Source organism: Schistocerca gregaria, chromosome 2 (assembly GCF_023897955.1).
Source record: "Schistocerca gregaria isolate iqSchGreg1 chromosome 2, iqSchGreg1.2, whole genome shotgun sequence".
NCBI lineage: Eukaryota > Metazoa > Arthropoda > Insecta > Orthoptera > Acrididae > Schistocerca > Schistocerca gregaria.
Window position 1 is genome coordinate 816,624,796 of NC_064921.1, and position 11,003 is coordinate 816,635,798.

The window sequence follows — 11,003 nt, forward strand, 5'->3', positions numbered from 1 at the left end:
GAGTACTGCAGTCAAAATTGCAATAGGACTCTGGATTTAAAAAATGCCAAATTTGTCGACGTTACGGGTCCCGACCTTAGAAAATGGTTTGGGGTTGCTATATTTACGGGAACTGTAATAAAAGCAAGGATCGATCATTACTGGTCAACAAATTCGTTGATAGACACACCGATATTTCGCAAAACGATGTCACGCAACCGATTAGACAAATATTATCATTTTTACATTTTCCGACGGCATCAATAAACTGGATAATGCCGACCGACTTGTCTAAGTGCAATTCGTAATTGATTATTTTCCCAAAAAGTCTATTTTTTTGGGTCATCAGTCTACTGACTGGTTTGATGCGGCCCGCCACGAATTCCTCCCCTGTGCTAACCTCTTCATCTCAGAGTAGCACTTGCAACCTACGTCCTCAATTATTTGCTTGACGTATTCCAATCTCTGTCTTCCTCCACAGTTTTTGCCCTCTACAGCTCCCTCTAATGCAATGGAAGTCATTCCCTCATGTCTTAGCAGATGTCCTATCATCCTGTCCCTTCTCCTTATCAGTGTTTTCCACATATTCCATTCCTCTCCGATTCTGCGTAGAACCTCCTCATTCCTTACCTTATCAATCCACCTAATTTTCAACATTCGTCTATAGCACCACATCTCAAATGCTTCGATTCTCTTCTGATCCGGTTTTCCCACAGTCCATGTTTCACTACCATACAATGCTGTACTCGAGACGTACATCCTCAGAAATTTCTTCCTCAAATTAAGGCCGGTATTTGATATTAGTAGACTTCTCTTGACCAGAAATGCCTTTTTTGCCATAGCGAGTCTGCTTTTGATGTCCTCCTTGCTCCGTCCGTCATTGGTTATTTCACTGCCAAGGTAGCAGAATTCCTTAACTTCATTGACTTCGTGACCATCAATCCTGATGTTAAGTTTCTCGCTGTTCTCATTTCTACTACTTCTCATTACCTTCGTCTTTCTGCGATTTACTCTCAAACCATACTGTGTACTCATTAGACTGTTCATTCCGCTCAGCAGATCATTTAATTCTTCTTCACTTTCACTCAGGATGGCAATGTCATCAGCGAATCGTATCATTGATATCCTTTCACCTTGTATTTTAATTCCCCTCCTGAACCTTTCATTTATTTCCATCATTGCTTCCTCGATCTACAGATTGAAGAGTAGGGGCGAAAGGCTACAGCCTTGTCTTACACCCTTCTTAATACGAGCACTTCGCTCTTGATCGTCCACTCTTATTATTCCCTCTTGGTTGTTGTACATATTGTATATAGCCCGTCTCTCCCTATAGTTTACCCCTACTTTTTTCAGAATCTCGAACAGCTTGCACCATTTTATATTGTCGAACGCTTTTTCCAGGTCGACAAATCCTATGAACGTTTCTTGATTTTTCTTTAGCCTTGCTTCCATTATTAGCCGTAACGTCAGAATTGCCTCTCTCGTGCCTTTACTTTTCCTAAAGCCAAACTGATCGTCACCTAGCGCATACTCAATTTTCTTTTCCATTCTTCTGTATATTATTCTTGTAAGCAGCTTCGATGCATGAGCTGTTAAGCTGATTGTTCGATAATTCTCGCACTTGTCAGCTCTTGCCGTCTTCGGAATTGTGTGGATGATGCTTTTCCGAAAGTCAGATGGTATGTCACCAGACTCATAGATTCTACACACCAACGTGAATAGTCGTTTTGTTGCCACTTCCCCTAATGATTTTAGAACTTCTGATGGAATGTTATCTATCCCTTCTGCCTTATTTGACCGTAAGTCCTCCAAAGCTCTTTTAAATTCCGATTCTAATACTGGATCCCCTATCTCTTCTAAATCGACTCCTGTTTCTTCTTCTATCACATCAGACAAATCTTCACCCTCATAGAGGCTTTCAATGTATTCTTTCCACCTATTAGCTCTCTCCTCTGCATTTAACAGTGGAATTCCCGTTGCACTCTTAATGTTACCACCGTTGCTTTTAATGTCACCAAAGGTTGTTTTGACTTTCCTGTATGCTGAGTCTGTTCTTCCGACAATCATATCTTTTTCGATGTCTTCACATTTTTCCTGTAGCCATTTCGTCTTAGTTTCCCTGCACTTCCTATTTATTTCATTCCTCAGCGACTTGTATTTCTGTATTCCTGATTTTCCCGGAACATGTTTGTACTTCCTCCTTTCATCAATCAACTGAAGTATTTCTTCTGTTACCCATGGTTTCTTCGCAACTACCTTCTTTGTACCTATATTTTCCTTCCCAACTTCTGTGGTGGCCCTTTTTAGAGATGTCCATTCCTCTTCAACTGTGCTGCCTACTGCGCTATTCCTTATTGCTGTATCTATAGTGTTTGAAAACTTCAAACGCATCTCGTCATTCCTTAGAACTTTCGTATCCCACTTCTTTGCATATTGATTCTTCCTGACTAATGTCTTGAACTTCAGCCTACTCTTCATCACTACTATATTGTGATCTGAGTCTATATCTGCTCCTGGGTACGCCTTACAATCCAGTATCTGATTTCGGAATCTCTGTCTGACCATGATGTAATCTAATTGAAATCTTTCCGTATCTCCTGGCCTTTTCCAAGTATACCTTCTCGTCTTGTGATTCTTGAACAGGGTATTCGCTATTACAAGCTGAAACTTGTTACAGAACTCAATTAGTCTTTCTCCTCTTTCATTCCTTGTCCCAAGCCCATACTCTCCTGTAACGTTTTCTTCTACTCCTTCCCCTACAACTGCATTCCAGTCCCCATGACTATTAGATTTTCGTCCCCCTTTACATACTGCATTATCCATTCAAATTCCTTATACACTTTCTCTATCTGTTCATCTTCAGCTTGCGACGTCGGCATGTATACCTGAACTACCGTTGTCGCTGTTGGTCTGCTGTCGATTCTGATTAGAACAACCCGGTCACTGAACTGTTCACAGTAACACACCCTCTGCCCTACCTTCCTATTCATAACGAATCCTACACCTATTATACCATTTTCTGCTGCTGTTGATATTACCCGATACTCATCTGACCAGAAATCCTTGTCTTCCTTCCACTTCACTTCACTGACCCCTACTATATCTAGATTGAGCCTTTGCATTTCCCTTTTCAGATATTCTAGTTTCCCTACCACGTTCAAGCTTCTGACATTCCACTCCCCGACTCGTAGAACATTATCCTTTCGTTGATTATTCAATCTTTTTCTCATGGTAACCTCCCCCTTGGCAGTTCCCTCCCGGAGATCCGAATGGGGGACTATTCCGGAATCTTTTGCCAATGGAGGCCACATGTCCTGCGGATACACGTTACGTGTCTTTAATGCAGTAGTTTCCATTGCCTTCTGCATCCTCATGTTGTTGATCATTGCTGATTCTTCCGCCTTTAGGGGCAATTTCCCACCCCTAGGACAAGAGAGTGCCCTGAACCTCTATCCGCTCCTCCGCCCTCTTTGACAAGGCCGTTGGCAGAATGAGGCTGACTTCTTATGCCGGAAGTCTTCGGCCACCAATGCTGATTATTTATCAAAATTTAGGCAGTGGCGGGGATCGATTATGAATCAAAGATGTTACCCCTAGACCACGGTAGCGCTCTAAAGAAACATTTAATCCAAGTCAAAACATCTCAGTTGGTGAAGGAATGATATCGTGGCGTGGACGGTTAAATTTTAAAGTTTAAAATCCGTGAAAATTACGAAATACGGCATACTCATTCGGATGCTGTGTGATTCGAGTACGGGATACATTTTCTCATTCAAGATATATTCCGGCGCTGGACAGCCTTTAGCAAAAACAGTGATGGAACTACTGACACCTTCTGCTGGAAAGTGGCATCACGTCTGCATGGATAATTATTATAACAGTGTAGGACTTGCAGACAAGTTACTTGAAAGAAAAGTCGAGTTTGTGGAAGGATACACCAAAATAGAGGATTTCCGGAAAATTAAAGCACGCAAAAATCAATGTGTATGAAGCTTGTCATCAACGGAAAGGTGACAAGCGGCCGGCGACAAGCCAAGTAATTCGACTTAGTGCTGCCGGCGCCAAGCGAATAAATTTGTACGTCACGTGCGGACGGCAAAGTGTTGAGAAAACGCTAAATGAGGACGGATATGAACACATTTTACAGTGTTCTGCAGGAAGTCCCTCTCGTGCCTAAATGTAATCCAGATTTTGAAAAACTGTTTCACCTTAAATTAAATTAAAATTAATCAACTGTTTTGTCCTACCAAATCTAAACTACTGTAATGTAGTTAAAAATGGCACAAATAACTAAAACTACCGATGATTCAAGCTAGGGATGAATGCTTGTCTAAGATATATGTGCAAAATCCGCTTGTTTGATCAAATCCCTCCCTTCTGCATTCAGCTAACTTAGATTCGCCTGAATAGGAGACGTGATTTTGACATAACCCATTTACTTCATGGGTTCCTCAGTCACTGGTCTCCTCAGTATCTAACCTCGCATACCAGATTCCAATCATTATTCCACAACTGCGCTACCAGACGAGGTACGTCCAGCACCTTGGGTATATCTTTATTCAACACTAAATCTTTTTCCATCTTTTCCTTCATTTCACCCGTACACGATATTTCTTAAATTCCATGTATTCAGTACTATAAATTATTATTATTATTTCTGCTAACTTAGGAAGTCTAGTTACATTAAAGACAGGAACTGATGTTCCAAATCTTACCAGATGAAATGAAAATCTGTATATGAGTGTCATACCTGTGTATGAGTATCATATTGCACAAGGAATTTAAATGAAACGATTTTCTCATAAAAAGTTCATAATGTTAGTTCATGACAAAAAATTAAATGCTGTTGTTTTTAAACGATAATTTCTATGCAATTAGGCAATATACACATTTTTTCATATATAACAAAATTACATAACATTTAAAGTACACGGTGCCTCAAGCATTCACGTTTACTATTTAATTTTTTAGTGTGAATGATCACAGGATTAATCCTTATTTTCTATATGAGTCATTCAGCAGGTTTTAATGTAAATGCTAGTGTCAGCTAGTGTCTACTGTTACAATACCTGAAATTTTTATAGAGCAGTGTGCATGAAATGTTTTAACGGCATAGGTTTATTAATGTATGGTGTCCAGTCCCTTGAATCTATTTATTTGAAATAATTAGTATAGTGTCATGAGCTGCTGGAAGTTTCTGGGGCCTGGTTTCTAGTGTTTTTCCTGCTCTAATGCATTAATTTGTTCTAAAAAAATTATCGGTGAAATGTATTATGATTTGTAATTTTAGGATTTCCACAAATACATTACTCCATATCAGAATTCGAAGGATCCTGCCTGTGATCTTCGTAACCTGCTGATTGAAGAGGGATTTGAACCGGTGACAGTCAAGGCAGAGCCTCGAACTTACGTATTTCATTCTGATTCTGAAACCAGAGGTGAGTAGCATCTAATGAACATGTCCTTCCTTGTGAACGTGTTTTAATATGGGTACTTTTCTCAAAAGCACTGTTATAGAATGTTAGGCAGTGAATTCATGACACTTAGTAAATGGTTCGTAAATCTGACAACTGAATGAATCAACAAATCACATTATAAAAAATTGCTCCACCTTGATGCAACTGGGAAGATGGGATCTAGAAATTGCAATGATGTTGAGGTTACACAGCTGTAGAGTTAATTTTTGTAACGGCTCTGTTGTAAATTTTCTGTCTGAAGCATTTCGTAAACTGCCGGGATGGTATTGGTAGTTCTGGTTTGGCTTGCGACAACAACTGCAAAAGACATACACGGAGGCTTCAGTATGAAAAGTCATCGTCATGAATAGAATGCTCTAGTAGAGAACCTAAAAACCGTAAGATTTCACATAGTAATGTTTCATTCTTGCATTGCTCTCATACCTATCTTGTTCATAGTCTGCGATAAAGATCTGCATTGAGATATCCACAAGTCTTCTGATAGGAAAAGACTTCTCATAAGAATTTTCCTTCTGTTGTTGGTTCATGGGCCTCGTGCTGGTTGCACAATATCCTCACATTGTGACACATGAAGAGATATCAAATAAATCAACACACATTAGTATTCAGCAGAAAGTGAAAACGACCGCTACTGTGTGTGGTTTGAGTAAATGACTTTTCAAATTTTAACAGAAATCCTTGTTAGTGCAAACGCAGTTGTACGTTGTAGAAAGTGGTTTCAGAATATGATTTAATCTTCTTGAAGCAAAACGTGATACGTCTTTTATTTATATTCATGTGCTTGCCACTTTACTTACAACAGTAATTATAAATGGTTTGTATCATGTCTGGTTAGTAACAGTTAATACAGGAACGCTGCTACATCCAATAATCATAAGCTCAGCTCAGAAAATTGGCAGAGTTTAAAGACAGTAGATTAGGATGACGTTCACCAGACAGTTACAGCAGATGAGAAATTTGATTATACCTTCAATGTTCGCCTACAGGTCTTTGTCATCATAAATCAAAGACATTTAAGAACTAGAACTGGAAAGTAATGAGGAACAACGGTGGTAAACATCTGACAACCAAGTGTCTTCTGCCCGGAATGCGAAGTAGTGCTGAATGTGAGGTATTGATTGTAACAGGTGAAACTTAATTAAGAATAATATGTACATACTACAGATGTAAAAGCAGTTAACTGCTAACCAAATAAAAGTACCTGAAATACTAAAGCAAAGTTTGAGAAACACACAATTGTAAAAACAATTACCTGCTAACGAACTAAACATATCTGAAATATTAAAGCAAGGTTTGAGACCCACTGCAGAGAAAACCAAATTTATTTCTAACATGAAGAACACTAAAATTTACTCAGAGAGAAATTTCCGTAAGCTAAAGAAGTTAAGAGAAGGAAATAACGCAAATAGGGTTCAAAAAATTAGGAATCAATAGTAAAATATATGAAAATAAAGAACACGTGGCTGAAACAATACGGCCAGTCATTTTTTCATATTTATTCATTTGGAAATGCCAATCAAAGTTACTTTCGAAGTGAGAAACACGAGACTTCCATACAAGAGGCCAGAGGTAAATTCCCCGACGATAATGGGAAATTGCTGCTGGGCGTTGTTCTGTCAGAGTTCAAAACGAGCATACAAAACGAAAACTACCGGAATTCAAGAAACCAGATGACAATATAGCGTAAATTCAACTCTACAGTTTATTTCTGCAAGATCATTTAAAGTCGACAAAACTGAAAAATGTTCGAAAACTGAGTTAAAAATTTTGGTCATATAAATTAATATTCGCGGAAAACTGTGATGCAATGAGAAATGAAGAAACAGTACTGTATTAATGGCAAGTGGGAAGAATATTAGATTTTCTGTCACCTGTAAAACACATGTCAAAATTTGATTGGTGTAAGTTGTAAATCTTTCAACTTTTTCTATATTCCAGTATCTTACCTTGTACTCTCAGAAAACGTCTGAATCTTTAGTTTGCCGTATTCTGTAGAGGCTTCCCATTGTAATAAGTGATTTACTTTCTCTTCCACATTTCTCATTTTATATGAGGGCTGCGGTAACAGTTGAGTACTCTGTTCATTATTTCTTTCTGTAATTCAAACAGCTGTTTATGGGTCTTTCCTGATATTACCTGACATCTGAGTTCTATAACATAACTTCTCTGAGATTTCAAATCAGCTCTGCAAGGAATCTGGTTTTAAATATAAATGTAAGTCCTGGAAAAACAGGCCGGATATCAGAACATTAAGAGCTGTAATTCTCTTGTTTCAGGTGCAGTGAAATCTGTGAACGCGTTCATCAGTCGCATTCCAGACGACGAAAAGGAATCGTACATTGATGATTTTTTAGAGGGCTGCTACAAAGTGAAGATGCTGACAAAAGAAAAGGACGAAAAAACAGGACAGATAACGGTCTTCTACCATTACATTTCTATGGTTGCTGTGGCGAGAAAACCACAACATTAAATATTATTATAAATTTGATACGTTGATTATCTGTGTAATTTCTTTCACAGCGATCTGTAGTTGTAATACAGTAAAGAAGACACCATTTTTGTAGAGGAGGGGTTTACTGTACTTACACTAATTTCAATATTTTATTACCATTATCTACAGTACAATTCTGCCTGTGAAAAAGTATTAAAAGTTGTGGACAATGGTTCGTCCTCTTTATATGTTAAAATTAAAAATAAAGCAATTTTACATTTGTAATAGTGTCATTATTTCATCTCATTTCCCACCATTCACTCATATTCCTTCGTTTTATTAACTTTTGTTTGTCGTAGGAGTTCGAAATTAAATGCAAGGTCGAGGTGGTTTGAAAGCAACATTTATTGAAACTGAAACAGTGTGCCGAAAAAAATGTGCTCATTGTTTTCGCGAAACATTAGTTGAAAGTTCAATACACTGCGCCTTACTCCTACTAAAAAGCAACGTCTTCGATTAACCTCCAGTCATTCATCTCGCAACTATAGCAGCTTGGAAGTTTCATTTGCTAGGGGGAACAGTGAACCAACCGTGTGATATTTTGTTCCTGAACCTTGAAAGTTTTTGCAAACCAACGTTGATCCAAAACAAATTACGATCCAACTGCTGTTGTTTGAAAGCTTGAATTACGCTGATCAGCCAGAACGTTATGACCACCGACATACAATCAATATACACCCGCACAGGCAATAGCAGCGTCACTTGGCAAGGAAGGACTGCTGGACTGCTAGTCAGACACGCATGGTGTGTGTAGCTTCAGTGAGCGTGCTCTGTCAACCCCCCCCCCCCCCCCCCCTACAGGGGTGCTGGCTCTGTCCTTGTGCGGAATGGGCAAGGTGCATGATGTATGTGAGTGTGACCATGGGCAGGTTGTAATGGTCCGAAGGCTCGGCATGAGAATTTAGGAAACCGCACTTGTTGTCGGGTGTCCGTGGAGTGCTGTGGTGAGTGCCAACAGGTGGCGAAACGGAGGTGAAACCAATTGCAGACGACGTCGTGGCGTTGGATTTGCATCCCCACTGCAGATCACGGACGTAGCAGGCTGGGCAGGCTAGTAAACACGATAGGCGGCGATCTGTGGCGGAACTAATAGACTTTTATGCTGGGTAGAGTACAAGTGTGTCTGAACACATACTACACCGAACACTCCTAACGATGGGCCTCCTCAGCTAGCGAACGATCCCATGAATGTGCCAATGTCAACATCACGACATCGGCAAATACGACTAAAACGAGCATGTGAATACCAGCTCTGGACGTTAGCGCAGTAGCAGAACCTAGCATGGTCTCATAGACCCTGAACCCTGTTACCTTCTTAATCATGCCAATGGGAGAGCACAAATCTGTCATTTTCCAGGTGAACAGCTCCTTGACAGCTGTACTCTTGGATGGATACAAGCTGGCGGCGGCTCCGTTATGCTCTGCGAAACATCCATGTGGGCATCCGTGGGTCCAATGGAGCTGGAGGAAGGCACCATGACGACCGAGGGGTATCGTACACTGGTTGCATATCGCTTTCACCCCTTATTGACAATCACCTTTCCTGACGGCAGTAGAATTTTTCAACAAGGTAATGCGCTTTGTCACAAGGCCAGGAGTGTGATAGTGGTTCGAGGAACAAAGTGACGAGCTGAAGTTGATGCGCTGCCCTCCCAACTCTCCATATCTGAACCCTATCAAATACATCTGGGTTGTAATTGGATGAGCGTCAGTGCTTATCGCCTTCTTCCCTGGAATTTAAGGGAATTAAGTGACTTGTGTGAGCAAATGTGGTACTAACTGCCTCCAGCTACTCACAAAGGCCTCATTGTTTCCACACCACGACCATTCGCCGCTGTTATCCGTACCAGAAGTAGACATACCGGTTATCAGGCAGGTGGTCTTACTGTTCTCGCTGATCAATGGGTATATCCTTGATTTGTTGAGGAAATTCCCGTATTCTGGCGTAGTCCCTGGCCTGTAAAAGAGAAAAAGTTCTGTATTTGCAATGAGTGATGGTAGGCACTTTTTCCAGTGAAACGACACATATCTCGAGCTTCTTCTTTATGCAGGATTTGTAATGAAGACAGTACTTACGTACTTGATACTTTCCACCAGCCACTACACTTCTGTAACAATACAGATGTGTATGAACTCAAAATTTAAATTCAGCAATATTATTTGCAGTATTCTTATCATAATATCATGATTTGTCCAAGATGAGGTATGGAATTTTTTGAGCAGGAAAAGTTTCGAAAATATTTAGTTCCTCAGCTGGTTGAATCGGAGGTGTCAAAGCTTGTTAGTCATGTTTAAACGTTCGTTGCAGAAGCTCAGATGTGTTTGCGAGGAGCCTCCTCAATTAAAGGCTTGAAACAACCCATTGTATTCACACAAAGCAACTTGACTTCAACAGCATACCTACTCACTCACTCATTCTGATACTCATACTGATACGCAAGTATTCTCAACGATCATTTTAATATTTTGTGTGTTGTCTAAAATTTTCTTAAACAATAATTAGCTTAAATTAAAAATCAAGACATGATGATAAATACATAAAAAATGTAATAAAATTACAACGTCCAAAAGAGAGGGAGGACCTTTGTCCGAAGGGCATAAACAGGCACTTCTTGATGGGCTCAGAAGATACTGACAGGAAATCAAAGCTGGAACAAGACCTAGATACTAAAATGAAATTGGTTGTTACCACGCAGTCCATAGAGGCTCAACTCGGTAAAGTAAAAAAAAACATTACAGTGGATCACGATGTGTAGTAATCGATTGTATTGTATACTACATTCACGTCACGCAGTTTGGCTGTCCATGAGCTTGGTTATTTGTTTTGGCAACAATTAGTCTAACCAGAACAGAAACCTTGTGAATGCGAAGGGAAAACTGGAATTTGGTACTGATATTCGTTGAATGACTAATTTTTCTCCTCCATTTCATTAATAAATGTCATTAAACTTTGAAAAAACCACTACATGCAGTTCAGAACCCGTAAGAGATTCCCTTCCAGCATTTGTACAACATATGAAGACATGCAGATCAAAGAGGCTGACAATGTTAAATTT

At 39.7% G+C, this 11,003-nt stretch overlaps 1 protein-coding gene across 2 annotated transcripts in view; it reads left to right on the top strand.

The window, feature by feature from the left end:
* LOC126335147 (juvenile hormone acid O-methyltransferase-like) overlaps positions 1 to 8,172 on the top strand; it is a 73,430-nt gene extending 65,258 nt beyond the window's left edge. For both annotated transcript variants that reach the window (XM_049998113.1, XM_049998112.1), the window contains exons 5-6: positions 5,270 to 5,417; positions 7,733 to 8,172. In XM_049998113.1, coding sequence (XP_049854070.1) covers positions 5,270 to 5,417; positions 7,733 to 7,926 — 342 coding nt within the window. In that variant the 3' untranslated portion in view covers positions 7,927 to 8,172. The remainder of the gene's footprint in view (positions 1 to 5,269; positions 5,418 to 7,732) is intronic.
* The last annotated feature ends 2,831 nt before the right edge of the window (positions 8,173 to 11,003 follow it).